The 18,855-nt window shown below is 33.8% G+C and overlaps 1 protein-coding gene across 3 annotated transcripts in view; it reads left to right on the top strand.

The window, feature by feature from the left end:
* Nucleotides 1-18,855, top strand: part of LOC120432464 (protein Shroom) — a 371,160-nt gene that overhangs the window by 166,790 nt on the left and 185,515 nt on the right. For all 3 annotated transcript variants that reach the window (XM_039597692.2, XM_039597693.2, XM_039597694.2), the window contains exon 6: nucleotides 702-1,667. In XM_039597692.2, coding sequence (XP_039453626.1) covers nucleotides 702-1,667 — 966 coding nt within the window. The remainder of the gene's footprint in view (nucleotides 1-701; nucleotides 1,668-18,855) is intronic.

The following is an 18,855-nucleotide window of genomic DNA, read 5'->3' on the forward strand; positions in this document are numbered from 1 at the left end:
ATTTTTCAAAGATTAATTGTTTATGTTTCTACTCTGAATCAAAATAATGAGTGCTTTATTTTGAATTTGTTTTCTAGGAATTTTTTGTTAACTTTCTGATTTTACGAAAATTGTCAATAGTTAGAAATAACAAATCAAACATAACATAACGATTTTTTATAACGAGTTTTTTTTTGTTTGAAATCATTCTTTAGATAAGAAATGCCTATTATTTGAGTTTCTGGAAAAGTCGGGAATTTGAAAATGGGATTTTAGTGGTCACCCCGGAAAACTGTATTTTTGAAAAAAAAAGTATTTCTTTAAAAAAAAACTCTAAAAAAGTAAAAATGCAGGTAAAATTTCGATCCGTTGGTACCCATACTGCGGATTATAAAAATTTGAGTATTTTCGACAAAATACGGTATTTTGTGATTTTTTTAGTTTTTATACTTTAAAACTAATCATATTATCAAAGAAATATTTTCTTAGAGGAAGCTTGAAAGTTCAACATAATTTGGTTGGATTTAGTCAATTTTAGAAATATATTAAATATAAATTATCGACCGTTATCGCCGATAAAATTATCGCCGATAGAATTATCGGAATAACGATAACAATAGAAATATCGTTATCATTATCGAACCTCGATAATTTACTCGTTAGCAACTTTGATAAATATGATGTTTTTCGTCCATACTAATTCGATCCCTCCCCCTTTTCAGAACCTCCTCCGCATCGGAATACTCTTCCATCCGTGATAAAATGATCCAGCAGCGCCAGACGCTGTCCAAGGATCTGTTCGGCCCGATGATCATGGGCCCGACCATCGCCCTGGACGACTGGGTCCCGGAACGCCCGCCCAAGAATCCGATGCTGCGAATACCCAGCCCCGAACTGCCCCCTCCACCGATGATGAGTCCTACCGAGGACGTCCTCCTAATCAACCAAGACGAACCACTGCCACCACCTCCGCCGGAGATCCTGCGCCACATCCGGCAGCTCAGCGACTCGGGCGAACCCAAATCGAGCGCCGCCAGCCGACGGAACAGCTTCGCCGGCCAAACCAACAAGAAATCTCTCTACCGAGCGTCAACCTTCGAGAATCTCTCGCCACCCCCCTCGCAAGGTGGCCCCCCGCCCCAGCAACTGACCCAAATCAGTCAACTCATCATTCCACCCGCCGTTCCTAAAAAGCCCCAACAATCGGCGATCGTCGTCGTTGAACCCCAGGTCATGTACCGACGACCCTCCTCGAGCATGTCCTCGAAACCCCAATCGCAACCCCTCACCGCAAGTTCCTTACACCAAGCGCACCGCGTCCTGGTCAACGGCAAATCGGCCGACCAACAGCCGCAGCAACGACACTCCCTGCCAATGCCCCTGCAGCAATCGATCCCGCAACAACCCCAACAGCAGCAGCAGTTCGTCCCGCGCCAATCGGACTCGCGCGTTTCGATGCGCAAGCGGTCCCACAACTCGCAGCAGCTGCCGACGACCGCGATGGAGTATCATCTGCTGAAGCAGCTGCAGGCGGCCCACAACGGTCAAATGGTTCCTGTCTCGACGCCGGTGACGACGACGGCGGCAAATGTGACGCCACCGCCGCCGTTGAAACCGCGCATGCCGATGCAGCCGCTGGACGTGGCGCTCAACGGAGCCGGACAGCTGATCTCGATGGGAAGCAAAAGGTGAGTGCGAGCGATTGGGAGATTGTGTTGTGCTGATTGTCTAACTGGGGGCGATTTTTAGAAAGAGGATGAGAGCGCATGCGCGCTCTTTGTGAGTAGTGAGTTCGTCGCTTAAGATTGGATACGTGCGTTGAAGTCATTCGCTGAGAAATCGTTCTTTTGAAGCTATTAACTTTAAAAAAATCTCAATTACAGTTTTGTTTTTCTTCTTCAAAGAATCTTTAGCTTCTATTGAAAAAAAACTGAGCAAAAAAATATTTTTTTCTAAATCTTGTTCTACCAAAAATTATCAAAGTGCTAGGATTAAAATTAAATCTTTGATGTTATTTGTTGTTTTACTACTTTGAAAATGTCAAAACAGCTCTTCGTAAAATTGTTTTTATTCATTTTTTGGTATACTAAGTTTAGATCATTCAACGATACCTAAAGATTGTTTTGTTTAGCTTGTTACAAAGTATTTCCTAAATCATTAAAAAAAAAACATTGTAGCCATCTATAATCTCGACAAATGATCCTTTTTCGAGTACTGAAAGGTCACGACTTCGATTTCCTTTTTCTACCTTCGCCCAACATTGGTAAACAAATAAAAACTAAGTATCGCATCTTAACCTTAAGATCTCACCCTGTTTTGCTTAAACGGTAATCCATTTATCACCGTTAATTACCAATTGACAAATGTTCTCATTTGTTGAACACACACAGAACGCCCCATTCTTGGTTAAGCTTTTTGCCTCCCCGCTCAAAACATGGATCTATTCCAAATGTCCGCCATGAAGAAAAATGGCCGCAATCACGACCCAGGCCAACGTTCCAATTACACATTTAGCAGCTCCCGCTTAAATGGCACCTCAATCAAAGCGTGCCCCGACTTGGGCTCAGAGCCTACTGAAGTTGCACCGCGCGTTTGACCCGGGACCGTTTTCTGGGCAACAACAAAGTTGGTGGCCGTAATCAACTCCTAGGAGGGATTGACACTAATTGATCCTGCCGCGGTTGGTCAAAGTTGGCCGGATGACGCGTCAAGGTCCTTTGCCTACTTTGTGGGGGTAATTATGGCATCCAGCGAAATAGAATTTTATAATTAGGTTGCCATAAAAAAAAACGATCGTTTTGAGAAAATACAACCCCGTCGAAACAAAGATCAACGAACAACTTTGCATAAACCGGGCCCAACCTTAGGCAACGTGCCCATTGATGGAATAAATCACCGTACACTAAGATGTTATCGCTCACCTTTGGCCGGCGCGAGCGCGCGCTCGCCATAGTTCCTTTCAACTTTTGAAAGGGTGGGGGTGGCTCAATTAAAGGGAAACCCGCAGACCAAAATAAATTTCTTTGATTGAACCTTTCTAGGGGCCGCTTGGCCATCGGATCTAGATCGGAACAGTTCGGACCGGTTTCCAAGCTTCCCGGGTCGTCGCTCCAATGCTCCATCAGGAAAACGTGACTTAAATCGTGTACCAAAATGAATATCAACGCCGCAGCACACGTATTTAAATCGTCCTATTAACATTTAGACCCTAAAATACGGCTGACGCCGTGACATTCCAGGGTCGTCCCACCCCCCAGGGGAAAAATTGACAGCCCACCGGTCGTCAACTGTCAAACGATATAATAAACATTGCATGTTCTTGTGTGCTGGCAAACAAGCGTCAGTTTTCTTTCCTTATTGATAGGGGAACCCCTATGAAGCTGTTGCCCAGACTGTGATTGAGCCTGGTTAAGGATTAGGTAGCAGCGCATGGCACACTTTTCAGGTCACGTGCCTCGTCATCGCGGTTGGCGCCCGATTTGGAGCAGGGATGTCAAACTGCGATCAATTAAAATACCTAAAACTCAACGAAAAGCCTTCTTGAAAATTTTAGGTACGTTTTTTTAGCAAACAGAAATAAAAAAACACAGTTTTATTAAAATGTATAACAATAGAACTTTTTGAGAGAGGTTTAAAAAAGTCTATTAGAAAATTGTTCATAAAAGTCAGAGATATTCATAAAATCAATGGCAAACAAAATGTTTAACATTTTTGAAAAGATTAAACATATTTCCTTTTTTATTTTAAGATTCATGCGTATTAATTTTATGAAAATTACATTATAAAGTTTCAGAAATTTGTACCTATTCTCTTCGCCTTTTTGAAGATTGTTTGTGTTGAAGCTTGATTTTTTTGTTTTGTCTTTGACTTTTTTTTCCTAAACTTATGTGGTTTTTTTTTCGAAAGTGTTTTGAAATTGCAAATTGAACATTTTCCGCATTAAATAACTAAAAATAGCTTTTATTTAAATATAATGAACTTTATCAACATAATTCTAATGCCATAATCGATTGGAAATTTTACTTTGCACCTTAAATTGGTTTTTGAAAAAAATGTCAGTATATTCGTTTTTTCAAAAAATCTTTTTTTTTTCAAAAATTTGTAATATTTGCATAAATATTCGTTTTGAATTCACTGAAACAACAACATTCTATAAAATCCGAAAATTAAAAAATATTTTTTTTGGAATTTAACATTTATTATTATTTTTCATTTATTTTATTTTTTTAACATGAAAAAATCAGAAAATTTAAAAATTGATATTTTGTGAATTCTTTATTCACTTTTAGTCCTCTAAGGCTGGTATAAATATTTTTTTAATGAAAATTTAAAAAACTATAGCTTAGAATTTAAAAAAAGGTCGATGTACAGAACCGCAAAAAGTTTTTTTTCGCTAAAATTGTTGTTTTTGTCAAATTTTACATTTTTTGAAAACTAATGATTGCAAAAAAACTGAACTGGTGTAAAATGCATTTTAAAACACTTTTGTCATTCAACAGTTGAAACTATGGCTTGTTATTTCTTTTTTTTTTAATTAAAAAAATAGCTTGCAAATATTGGTTGAAATTGAATAGTTGTAATTATTAAAATGGATTAATTTTGCTTTATTTTCTATTGTATTAATGTCATATGTTCCTTAAACTGTTGAAATATGCTAATCATTTAAATGTGTTTTCTTTGAAAATCTTCCAATTTTAGCGAAAAATTGTACCAAAAAACTTTAATTGTCAATAAATATTTCTCTTTGACATTTTTATAATAGGGTGGGCATTTTTGCAATTTTTGTTCCTTGTCATCATTGATGTTATTGAATTGATAACTTTTTTCCTTTCTTTAGTATTTCCATATTTTGCATTTTTACCAGGCATCTTTGATTGACATCGATCGAGTTTTATTTTTCTTTTACACAGAAAAAAAAAGTTGAATTTTGGAATGTTGAAAATTTGGTAGGTTGAATATTACCTCTTTTTTTGAGTAATATTACATAAAAAATGTGTAAAAATTTGAACCTGATGAATATTCATCAAAAACTGATGAAAATTCATCATTTTCTAGGGTAAAATTCATCATTTTTTTGGCCACAAAATCTGTCACCATTTCCTGATGAATATTACCATCATTTTTTTTTCTGTGTAGATTAAAATTGCATACTTTAAATTTTGTTAAGCAAAGGCATTTTTACTGTGCCTGCTTCCCAACAATAATTTTGTATGAATCATTTTATGATTTTTTAAAAACATTTTTCCAAATTAAAAAAAATGGATTGAAATTTAGAGTTTAATTTCCAGACTCAATTATTCGACATTTCGATTATCTGAAGGTTTGTGTGGGATTTCGGAAAATGAAACTCGACCATATTTTTCGGATTTTATTTATTTTCTTGCTTTTAACAAAAAATTAGAATTCTGCGATTTCATTTTAATAAAATTTTAGTGGTTTATTGCCTGTTAGCATACCACATGCATTTTCTCAATATTTCATCACTGCCATTTTGATCGACATGTTGAATTTAAAAAATTATATGCATTACAATTTCGAAAAATCGAGTCTGGACTGTAATCGAAAACAAAATTTATGAGGAAAACACTAAATTACTCTTGTCGTTTAAAAATATTCTTTCATAAATCTTTTCTCCACAAAAATACTTTAAGTGGTATTAAATTCTTGTTTTCTTTTCCAAAAGTAATTTGGGTGTACTTGATTTAGAAAATTGCAAATTTGAAATATTTTAAATGATTAAAAAAATCAGCAACTATTTTATTAGCTTTTTTTTCTTTTTGTCCACCAATCTGACAGTAAACTACACAGAAAAAAAAAAGTTGAATTTTGGAATGTTGAAAATTTGGTAGGTTGAATATTACCTCTTTTTTTGAGTAATATTACATAAAAAATGTGTAAAAATGTGAACCTGATGAATATTCATCAAAAACTGATGAAAATTAATCATTTTCTGGGGTAAAACTCATAATTTTTTTAGCCACAAAATCTGTCACCATTTCCTGATGAATATTACCATCATTTTTTTTCTGTGTAGTAATTAAAAACAATTTTCAAGCATCCCTACCCCCTACCGAAAGGAAATCGATCGCCACGCGCCCTCTTTTTGCGGCATGACACTTTTACCACCTTAACATTTAGTCGAAACAAGCCACGCGCCACTTACATTTTCCATAATGTTGCAACCGACGAGCCAGCCAATAAGCCATGTTGCGAACAACAACAGCAACGCTGACGATTTATGACCGATCGTGGCCAAATCGGAGCATGTGTGTAACGAGACCGGCCTTTTGTTGATTGGAAAATCGACGACGACGATGGCTGTGTCCAGTTCCCGAGAGGGACCCACAAAAGGTCAGTCTGGGCTGCAAAATTTGTTCCTTTCACGGACTACAAGGCGTTATGGTCCATTGTGAAATCTCCTTAAAGGGGGGTGATGTCATGCAGATTTGATTCCGGGCTAGATTCGAATCGCGCGCTTGAGTAACGACCTCCCCTAGATTTGTTCGTGTTCCTCGAGGTTACAATTTAGTTACAGTTCTTGCGAATTGCAAAAACTGTGGCCAATTTTCCCAAGAACAATTCACACGTCATTCAGTGATCCGGGTACGACCCGCGAGCCATCCGTCTCGGGGAAAAGTGTCCCCGCAAGCACTATAATGGCACTATAATTGGTCGCAATGTACGCAATCAATCATCGACACCACCCAGAGAACCAGAAATTGCTCCCAACGCCCTGCGCCACAAGAACATTCAATTACGGCTAATAAATCATAACTGCCGGATCGATGGTTGTTCTAAGTTCCCTTCTAGGGCCACTTTTAAGACGTGTGCGCCTGCGATGTGGTGATTGATAGCGATCAACACTTCAGAGCTGGCATTTGACGCAGGTCGTGTTGAACTACGAAAACGTGCTCTTGTTTGGCGCTTGTTGAACAGTACCTGGCTGGTTATACGGATTGAACGCGGACTTCCTTGAGGGGTGCAGTTTGCAAATTTGCAGTTCTTTATCTCGCGTTTGCACCTAGGGATTGGATTGGACAGCAATCTCTGCTCGAAATCAGCTTTATTACAGTCGTTGGAGCTGGAGCGAAATCGCCTGCATCTAGGCAACAGGCTGAGCAGCTGAAGAGAAACTTTCGGAGAGAGCTCACATTGCTCACCAAATGAGGAGAAAGAGTCTTCTCACGTCTCACGATTCATTGGTTGAGGTTGATTTAAGAAGAACAAATTAAGTGATTTTTGTGGTTCTTATTTGACTTAAAATTTTATGTGAAGTTCAGGAAAAAAAGTTAAATTCATAAATTCATGAATTCATAAATTTATGAATTCATAAATTCATGAATTCATAAATTCATGAATTCATAAATTCATAAATTCATAAATTCATAAATTCATAAATTCATAAATTCATAAATTCATAAATTCATAAATTCATAAATTCATAAATTCATAAATTCATAAATTCATAAATTCATAAATTCATAAATTCATAAATTCATAAATTCATAAATTCATAAATTCATAAATTCATAAATTCATAAATTCATAAATTCATAAATTCATAAATTCATAAATTCATAAATTCATAAATTCATAAATTCATAAATTCATAAATTCATAAATTCATAAATTCATAAATTCATAAATTCATAAATTCATAAATTCATAAATTCATAAATTCATAAATTCATAAATTCATAAAATCATAAATTCATAAATTCATAAATTCATAAATTCATAAACTCATAAATTCATAAATTCATAAATTCATAAATTCATAAATTCATAAATTCATAAATTCATAAATTCATAAATTCATAAATTCATAAATTCATAAATTCATAAATTCATAAATTCATAAATTCATAAATTCATAAATTCATAAATTCATAAATTCATAAATTCATAAATTCATAAATTCATAAATTCATAAATTCATAAATTCATAAATTCATAAATTCATAAATTCATAAATTCATAAATTCATAAATTCATAAATTCATAAATTCATAAATTCATAAATTCATAAATTCATAAATTCATAAATTCATAAATTCATAAATTCATAAATTCATAAATTCATAAATCCATAAATTCATAAATTCATAAATTCATAAATTCATAAATTCATAAATTCATAAATTCATAAATTCATAAATTCATAAATTCATAAATTCATAAATTCATAATTCATAAATTCATAAATTCATAAATTCATAAATTCATAAATTCATAAATTCATAAATTCATAAATTCATAAATTCATAAATTCATAAATTCATAAATTCATAAATTCATAAATTCATAAATTCATAAATTCATAAATTCATATATTCATAAATTCATAAATTCATAAATTCATAAATTCATAAATTCATAAATTCATAAATTCATAAATTCATAAATTCATAAATTCATAAAATCATAAATTCATAAATTCATAAATTCATAAATTCATAAACTCATAAATTCATAAATTCATAAATTCATAAATTCATAAATTCATAAATTCATAAATTCATAAATTCATAAATTCATAAATTCATAAATTCATAAATTCATAAATTCATAAATTCATAAATTCATAAATTCATAAATTCATAAATTCATAAATTCATAAATTCATAAATTCATAAATTCATAAATTCATAAATTCATAAATTCATAAATTCATAAATTCATAAATTCATAAATTCATAAATTCATAAATTCATAAATTCATAAATTCATAAATTCATAAATTCATAAATTCATAAATTCATAAATTCATAAATTCATAAATTCATAAATTCATAAATTCATAAATTCATAAATTCATAAATTCATAAATTCATAAATTCATAAATTCATAAATTCATAAATTCATAAATTCATAAATTCATAAATTCATAAATTCATAAATTCATAAATTCATAAATTCATAAATTCATAAATTCATAAATTCATAAATTCATAAATTCATAAATTCATAAATTCATAAATTCATAAATTCATAAATTCATAAATTCATAAATTCATAAATTCATAAATTCATAAATTCATAAATTCATAAATTCATAAATTCATAAATTCATAAATTCATAAATTCATAAATTCATAAATTCATAAATTCATAAATTCATAAATTCATAAATTCATAAATTCATAAATTCATAAATTCATAAATTCATAAATTCATAAATTCATAAATTCATAAATTCATAAATTCATAAATTCATAAATTCATAAATTCATAAATTCATAAATTCATAAATTCATAAATTCATAAATTCATAAATTCATAAATTCATAAATTCATAAATTCATAAATTCATAAATTCATAAATTCATAAATTCATAAATTCATAAATTCATAAATTCATAAATTCATAAATTCATAAATTCATAAATTCATAAATTCATAAATTCATAAATTCATAAATTCATAAATTCATAAATTCATAAATTCATAAATTCATAAATTCATAAATTCATAAATTCATAAATTCATAAATTCATAAATTCATAAATTCATAAATTCATAAATTCATAAATTCATAAATTCATAAATTCATAAATTCATAAATTCATAAATTCATAAATTCATAAATTCATAAATTCATAAATTCATAAATTCATAAATTCATAAATTCATAAATTCATAAATTCATAAATTCATAAATTCATAAATTCATGAAATTACGTATGATGTAAAAATTTGTCATGATTTTCAATTTTATTCAATTTAATTGAATATTCGAAAGTGATTTTGATATAAACAGCGTTTGTACAAATTTGATCAAATGTATGAAAATTAATTTTGTAAAATTGTGAAATTCGAAAATGTGATTTTTATATCTTTATCTTAAATTGGGTTTATGCTAATGATATTTTCAATGTAAATATTTATGACTGTTTTTTTCTTATTTTTGCTTTTCAACTATCTTTCTTTCTATTTTTTTTTTCAAATATTCCAATGATAAATTGTTTTGTTTTTAAATATGAATTTTTAAACTGAAAAAATATGTTTTTATCAGAAAATGATTTTTGAATGAATAAAAAAATGCAAAATAATATCTTAAAAAATAACATCAAATCGAGGTAAATTAGAAGAATGATCATTTGTCTTCTTAAACTACAAACTTTCCCTTCTGCTACCTTGTAGCAAAAGTAGCCCACTGCCTTACATCTCTCCCATCACGGTTTCGTAGCCAGTTGATCCCATCGCGTGTCGACCCAAATGACCCGCGCGTAATGCTTACGGGCTTCTCTATGCGGCTACCATAAGGTTGAAATCAGGTTGAAAGTGATTACCACCGCGCAAGTACCAACGCAGATCCTTCAAAACCTCCTCCAATCGAGCAGATCCGTACTTACGCAGAAACAAATGCTTCTTGGCGACCTCCACCTCACATTTCAGCCAGCCAGATCATCGTCGACAAAAGGGCTTAGAAGCATTAAGAGAGGAGATCGTCGGCGCGTAGCACTAAGGTTAAGTGCTTGTTCATTTTTTCTTCGAGTGCCTTGTAATTGCAGTTTAAATGGATATTTATCGGCGCCTCTTTTCGGGGGGTTTTCTTCGGCGATCTTTCGCTCGCTCGTTTGGTTGGCGGCTTTCCTTGACGATGATGAGGCATCCGTTGCCATTTGGCCAGCAGTTGTTGGGGGAGATTTAATTGAAATTAGCTTGGAAAGATGATCAATTTTCGTAGAATTACGCGCGAGACGAGATCCGATGGATTGATGGGCGCTCTTAATTGATTTTTTTCTTGCGCCAACTAGGATTACCTATGAGAAAGAATCATTTCCTTACATTGTAGCTACATTTGGTATGGACCAATAGGATACTAATCATTCTCATTGTGGTTTCTTCTGTTTCTCTCATTTCAGGTACGTTTACTATTTATGGATGCTAACGAGCTTTCGAAATGAGCCATGTCGGTAAGCTACAAATAAAGATCACGTTTTTTCGGCCATTGCAACCATGAATTATGTGTTGCCCCAGCTCGGCAGTGAATCGATTCTTTGGGCAATGATTTCGATATTTTTGGAGCTACTCTCGCATTGACCAACGAATGTGCCTTGGAGCTGGAAATCAGGCTCAGGCCATTCATGGAAGTCGTTCAATCCAGGAACAGTTGCATTTAGTTTGGTTTGGGAGGAACAATATATATAAAAAAAAACTTATGTTCATATAACTTAACATAAATATTGAAGAATTTCGGTACTAATCGGTATCTTGTGAAGGGATTTCCGATCCATTTTGCGTCTTCATCAAAGTTATAAGGCCAATGCAATTTTTTGCCTGCTTTCCATATTTTCCCAAAAAATAAGGGGGAAAAACAAATATTGCAAAAAGTTAAAAATGTCATAGCAAAAATGTACATTCGATTTGCAAATATGAAGAACACATTGTATTAAGTTTATTGATGTGTATATTAAAAAGAAGAACTTTTAGGCATTTTTAAAAAAAATTTTGAGCCAAAAATAAGATAAAAAAGAGTCATGGATATTTTTTAAATATGTAATAAGTAGTAACGCAACTGTCATTCTGTATAATGCATGCTGCAACCCTTTTATCTTCATTATTTTAAAATTGATTCTTAAAATTTGAAATTAAGTTTTTTTCTTTTGATTCAGAAAAACTGGAACTTTATCTTTTGATGTTTTAGGAAACTTCAAAAAGCATTTTAAGGAACAGCGAAATATTTACAGTTTTTACAGTGATAGTTTTTTTTTTAAATTCAAGTTTTTTTTTTCTTAAAAATTGAGTTGAGACTCTAACAAATTTCATTAATAATTTTTAAATGCAAAATTAACAAGCACAAATTAAAAAGAAAATTGTAGTTTTTGTGATTGTTAACGTTTTGATTCAAAAAGTTGAATTATGTATAATTTTTTAAAGTTAGAGAGTAAATATTATTACTGAAATGTTCTCATCATAACCTACAAGTTTGCTTCAGACAATAAACGATCTAAAAGTCACTTTCGAGTCAGAAAGTTTTCCGTATCACGAGTGTGATTAAATTCTTTTTTTGCTCGAAAACAAGCTGTCAAATTTGTACTATAAAGTTGTTTTCTTCTTATTTTTATTATCTATTTTGTGGGCAATATCATAGATATGATATTCAGGGAATTAAAAAATATTATTCGAGACTGTGGCGTCACGCTGAGTTTTTTTTTATGATTGCATAATATTAATTTGGGGTTAATTTTGGCCGATTTTTGCGTGACATACTTTATGGATGACGCCTTACAGTTTTGCCTTCCTCACCTTACTGAGGAAAGGCTATAAAATCACTCAGAAAACGAACTTTTTAGTTTTACCTCCTAGACCCACCTTCATGTATACATATCGACTCAGAATCAAATTTTGAGCAAATGTCTGTGTGTGTGGTGGGATGTTGATCAAACAAATTTGCACTGGATTATCTCGGTACTGGCTGAACCGATTTGGATCATTTTGGCCTCATTCGATCCGTTTGGGGTCCCATAAGTCGCTTTTGAAAATTATAAAGTTTAGTTAAGTACTTCAAAAGTTATGCTAAAAAAACTATTTTACAAAAAGTCCGGAAGATTGTGAAAAGGGTGTTTTTTTTTGTTTTTTTTTAGAAAGGTAATAAAAACCCCTTTCTAACGCGTCAAAAACATTTAAGATCTTACAACCCTATCAAAAGTTATAAGCACTTAAGTGTCATTTATGCACTTTTTGATGGCCGGATCTCAGATATTTCGATGAAAACGTTGTCCGGATCTCTCATGCGACCTAACGTTGGATAGGTAATCAAAATACCTTTCCAACGCGTCCAAGACATTGAAGATCTGACATCCCTATCAAAAGTTATAAGCATTTATGTGTTATTTATGAACCTTTTAGATGCCGGATCTCATATATTTTGATGAAAACGTTGTCCGGATCAATCATGCGACCTGTCGTTGGATAGGTAATTAAAAGCCCTTTGCAACGAGTCAAAAGATTTCAGATCTGACAACCCTGTCAAAAGTTATAAGCACATAAGAGCCCTGAATTATGGAGATCTGACTACCAATCTGGTGGTCTGAATAATTAATCAAGTTGATAGAACACTGAAGGGTTCGCCCTCTAAATGTGAGGAAGGCACCAACCACCTAAGGGTGGATTAAGTAACGTTTTTCTTTATGCATTGCATTATAATTTTTACATATTTTAAAATTCAACAGTAAACAATAACAATCTATAAACCTTACTAAAATATTGCATGTACATTAAATTTTTACTTCAAATATATTTTCTAATTATTATTTCTCAGCACCACGTGAATACAAATCTGGTTGTTCATTACACAAATCAAACCAAAAAACAACATGCTCTAGTTCTGATATCTTCAACCATTCATCATCCCCCAACTACCTCGTTTAACGAGCTTCTGAAAAGTGAGAGTGTACACAAAAAACGCTCCAAACAAGACCATCTACAAACTACTTCGCTGTACCAACAGCGGTAGTAGTACCCAGAAGACTATCTCAACTCAACCATCCCCCTACTCGACCAGCATCTGCTCGTTATTCCACCTAGTTATACCCATAATTCCATAAAGCACCCCAAATCAGCTGCAGCAAACTTTCTTCGGGCGATCATCTTCTGACCACCACCAGTTGGGTTGCTTCTGGATCATTAAGATGTTTGAAGTCGTGCAATACCCCCGCCTCTCTTAGTTACGGTCCCACCGGGAGGGTTTGTTGGTTTAGATAATCTGTGGACCCTTAGCCCGCGCGAGGTCCGAAACTGCCAATTTAGATCGAACACAAAACAAACGAGTTTTTTTTTGTCGACCGCCTCAAAACGTACAATTTTTGAGATTTGACCACCTTCCGGCTGTCGGGCCGGGGATCAATCCGCCAGTTATGGCCACCCTTTTTTCCAGCTGAGAAGAAACCAGAAGCGCGATAAAACATCGATACTTTCGTTCGTTCGCGGGGTTGTTACTGTTGTTATGCAAATTTTGCCCAGACGACTAACTCAAGGGGGTCGTTTTTTTCGTTTGTGAAAAAGGTGTTGAATCGGTTTGGGGAGCAGCATAAAATTGGCAGATAGAGTGCTGGGACGTGGTCGTAAATCACTCCCGCTGGCGTGTGGATTCTGGTGCGATGGGAGGTTCAGACTTGAGGGTCTCGCAACAAGTGATGGCTCCCGTAACAGCTGACGATTATTCAGCCGATGGATTCGATTTCTAATGGAGTATGTGGTTTGTAGAGTTGATAAAGTGGTTTGAGGACTTTGGAAAGATTGAGGTTTGGGATGATTTATTCAAAATTGTTCTGCGGAAATGAGGTAAAATTATTTGAACGAAAGCTTGATGCAAGCTGTGTTTTACAAGTTTAAAATGGGTCAAGTTTTTGTTTCTAATGTACTTCTTTGATGCACTGACACCTCCACTCCAAATCATGGAATGCAACAGCGCATATATATGCATCCCCCTCTTCAACATTGACACCAAGTACCACAAGACAGGTATCATCACCAACATATCGGAAAGGAAAAAAACCACGCAAAAAACCCCATTCTCCAATGTGAGAAAGTTACCGCAAACCTCAAGAGTCGCCGCTCAACGATCCTCAGCGTAGAGTTCAACACCTCAGCACTTCCCGTGAGTTCGAATCCCGCCAAGTGCGGTTCATTGCACAAAAACTTCTCCAGCTGTCAGCTGGGGGCTGTTCAGTGGATGGGTTTCTAGTACCCCAGCCGCGATCCTCCCACTGCCACACAGCTCAGAGCCAGTAGGTCATCGTGTCAGCTGCGCACTCTTCAACCGTTCAACTGCCGTTTGCTTGGTTTGAAGCCCACAGATTGCGCCGGTGGCATTAATATCTGTTACTTCTAGGAACAACAAGCCTAGCAAAAAAAACCCGACCAAACTTGCCAAACCCACGTGGGCGTCAATCGGAGAAGAGTTGCACTTTTTTCCACCGTTGCTGAACTGGTTGAAACATATCGCGCGAACGGGGGTGGAGTTCAAAGGGGCTAATGATGGTCTTGACGACCGTCAGTTGCACCTTCTGGGGACGACCCTAGCGCGTATCCTCGTCTCGTTGGGTGCTCAGACCTCTGAAGGTTGCGTGGGGGCACAAAATGATAGTGTAAATAGGGTCTCTAATTGGTGTTTATTGGACATGGCACGCTGCACGTCGCACCGGTTTTGATACGCAAAAGGTCGTGCGGGCTTTGAGCGGCGACAAAGTTGACTGGAAAATTGATTGGATCATGACACTGAGTTGAGCGCAGCGCCGTCGGCGCAGCACTGGTTGAGGATTAGACGAGATTCGATCTGGTGACATTGAATGTTTTTAATTTGCTACCCACACCCAATCGGAGCCCGATAGTGATCGGAATGTCGTGTGATATGTTGGTTCATAAGTTGGATCGATTATGGGGCTTGTGAAATTCTGTACGTATTAGGGTAATTTGAGGCTATGACATTCATTAGTGATTGTGAACGGCCTTGAACGCATACGGTCGGCATGGTGTGGATAATTTGATTTTTCTATTTAATATTCAAACAGCTTCAATGAAAATATAAGGAAACATAACAAAATTCGACAAGAATTATTATCAATTTTTTTGTTTTTTTTTCAAGCGAACTTTTCTCATCGGCGAAAGTAAAAGGTTGTGAAACATAATGAAGAAAATCTCGATAATACTCACATTTTACCTGAAAATGTGTAAGAGAGATCAAAATTCATCCAAATTTTAAAACGTATTTTGTGGCGTATTATTTTCAAAAAGTAAGTCGTAATTTAAAATTTAAGAAATGATTTTTTTATATTTTTTGTTTACTGCACAGTCGGCCGTCCCAAAAAAAAAAAAAGAAAAGTTGTCAAATCTTCGGTGCTCACCCCTAGAATGATAGATTAGGATGTCAGGAAGAATGTTTTCATACAACAAAAAATTCCCAAAATGGTTTACAACTCGCGCGCGGAGCTTGAATGAAAAAAGTGCATTTTTCGAGTATTTTTCAGAAGTGCGCATAACAATCATACTAAAGTCATTCAAATTTGGTCGCTTTGGGCTTCAAGTTATAGTTTAATTTTCCCGGAACAAATTCCTGTACAGAAATAGTCCATAAAAGCTTGTGTTTTGGCATGGCAGAGCGTTTTAGGGAGATAAAATTGTATTTTTTAGCCAAAAAATTTCAAAAATCACTCCCCAAAACGAGCCAAAAACTTTTGCAGTCAAAACAAGTGCATTCAGCTCATAAGAAATTTTACGGAGATCATTTTGCTTTTTTTAACATTCAATTTATGTCCACGCAATGCCGAGATTTTTGCATTTTAGTGAACAAAAAGTGACGAATTTTCAAAATTCTTGGTATATAAGCGTTTTTAGCATAAAACATTGGCTACTATGACTACAAACGGGAAGGCATATATTTTGGATATTTTTATTTTGCTCGTTAAAAAACGATATTTGTTAATAACATTTCATGAAAAAACATGAGATTTTCTCACAATGTGACGACCGAATCTAGCGTGACAAAATTGATAGCGGCCACACGTTAAGATTTAGAGCTTTGGTGTCTTCGGGACAAATGATCAGGGTCAATAGGGGCATCTTTTGGTATGGTGGACATTAGGGTGGTCCAAATTTAAGGGCGGTTCAGAATTTTTATTTTGGCGGGATGACGAGATAGCGCTTCGGTATCTTGCGAAAAGTTGTAGGGAACATCATTCTGAGCAACTTTGCTTAAGAGCACAAAGCTCTATCTTCAAACGGGAATTTTTTAGAGCCATTTTTGTGATTTGGGTTAAGGTGTTTATGAAAAAAATAGTTTTTAGAATTTTTTAATTCAGGCTTATGTCGTAGCGAGGTCATGTATTCTAGACATTTGTAGAGCTTATCAAAACACACATTTATCTTCCAAGAGAGCGAAAATTTGACCTTTTAAACGAATGTTATTGCTAAAATACGACGAAAAAGACGCCATTTTGAAATGTTAAAAACTTGAAAAGGTGGTGGAGTTTTACCTCGCTCTTGAAAGCATCTAAAAGTACACATTCTAGAGTACATTTGCTGAAAATATCTCGGAGGTCTTTTTTGTTTAACTCATTTAATCTCAATTTGAAAATGAGCATTTTTAAATCGTTTTATGCCCATAACATACCAAAATTCGTTTTTCAAGAATGAAAATGTTTATTTTGCCAAGTTCTACAATTGTCTAGAAGGGCCTAAAAATGTACAAAATAATCTAGTGGTTGTAAAAGAAGAAACATTTTTTTGCTGAAATATTTCAGGAATCTTTTTGATTAATAAAAATTATTCCTGAAATATTTCAGTTGAAGTGATATTTTTTGAAAGGTCAAATGAATTTTAATTCTATGATTATTTCAGAAAAAAAATTCAAATAAATTCAGTAAACACAAAAATAATCCAAACAAACAGAAGAAATTCAATATAATTTAATTTAAGTTAAACATGAAAAATCAGTAACAATCTTTAAAGTGAAAAAAAGTAGCATAAAAAATAATTCATGAAAAAGTTAAAATTTAACAAAATTTACAAAAAAATCAATCGAGTAGAACAAATTAAGTCACATAAATTTAATGAATTTTAGTTATAATAAATAGTAGAAAAAACTTTCAGTAAATTAAATAAAATTCGTTTAAATAATTAAACTGAATAGTTTATTTAAATTCATTAAAAAAATCAATAAAATTAAATTCAATGACAAAAAAAAAATAATCTTCAACATTCACAAAGTTTCAAAAAAATCAAAATCAAATCAAATTATTCGCTCTACAGCATTGCCTTGGCGTTCTCGATTGCGAGATTCCTACTCGAAACTAGGTGTTCGAAGGCTTGATTGTTGAGGCAATTGCAAACCTCTTTTTACACCTTAGCTTCCATCCACCCCGGGATTCGAACTGACGGACCTTTGGATTGTGAGTCCAACTGCCTACCAGCGACTCCACCGGGACAGGACCCAGGGAGACGACTCCTACACCTGGACTGAGCTAACGACCTAACCTTTTTTTTTAGGTTAGTCCGGGGCCAACATTTACTTCCCGTCCGACGGAAGGCGTGATCAGACAAATCTCGTCTCGAAAAATGCCACCGGGACCGTCTGGGATCGAACCCAGGCCGACTGGGTGAGAGGCAACCACGCTTACCCTTACACCACGGTCCCGGCACAAAGTTTCAATAACAATTCAAAAAACTCTGCAACAAAAAAACACTTGAATTTAGTTTTTGCCGAGAAAATGTAATTTGAAAAATAGAACTATGGAAAAAACAATTTCTATCATAAAGTTCTTCAGTACATTTTCGTTCCAGGCTTTCTGCTTTGGATTTTCTAAGCAGATATGTTGAAATAAAAATTGTTTTTAGAATTAACACCTTAACTACCAAGTTCATGAAAAAGGGGGAATTTCCATATAAACTCCCCCCCTTTTTTCTTGAGCTTGGGAGTTTAGGTGTTAATAAGCATTTCATTAGATTTATTTCGGTGACAATAGAGGATTTATTATTTGAAGCCTCGATTACCCATAGTTCTTTTATCCGATGGATCCAAATATTTTTTTTTCTTTTCTTGATTTTAACATACAATTCAAACTCTTTGAACCCATTTTTAATGTGGAATTGGGTAATCGAGTCTGGACTGTATTACAAACAAACTGTTTGTAGTTATTAGCTTACTCATATTAATATTTTTTTATTGAGATTAGCATTTTGAGTAATTAAAATATTAAATTAACTGTTAAATTGAAATGCATGAATTCTTTACCAAAAACCATTGATATTCTTTTTTAATTTGGAGAAATAAACCTTTTAATAAGAAGACAAAGCATTAATTCTTGTTACGAAAAAAAATGTAAAAAATAAGTAACTTGTTTGAAAACGCCAAATTTTTTAATAGAGAATAC

The sequence above is a fragment of the Culex pipiens genome, chromosome 2, assembly GCF_016801865.2.
Source record: "Culex pipiens pallens isolate TS chromosome 2, TS_CPP_V2, whole genome shotgun sequence".
NCBI lineage: Eukaryota > Metazoa > Arthropoda > Insecta > Diptera > Culicidae > Culex > Culex pipiens.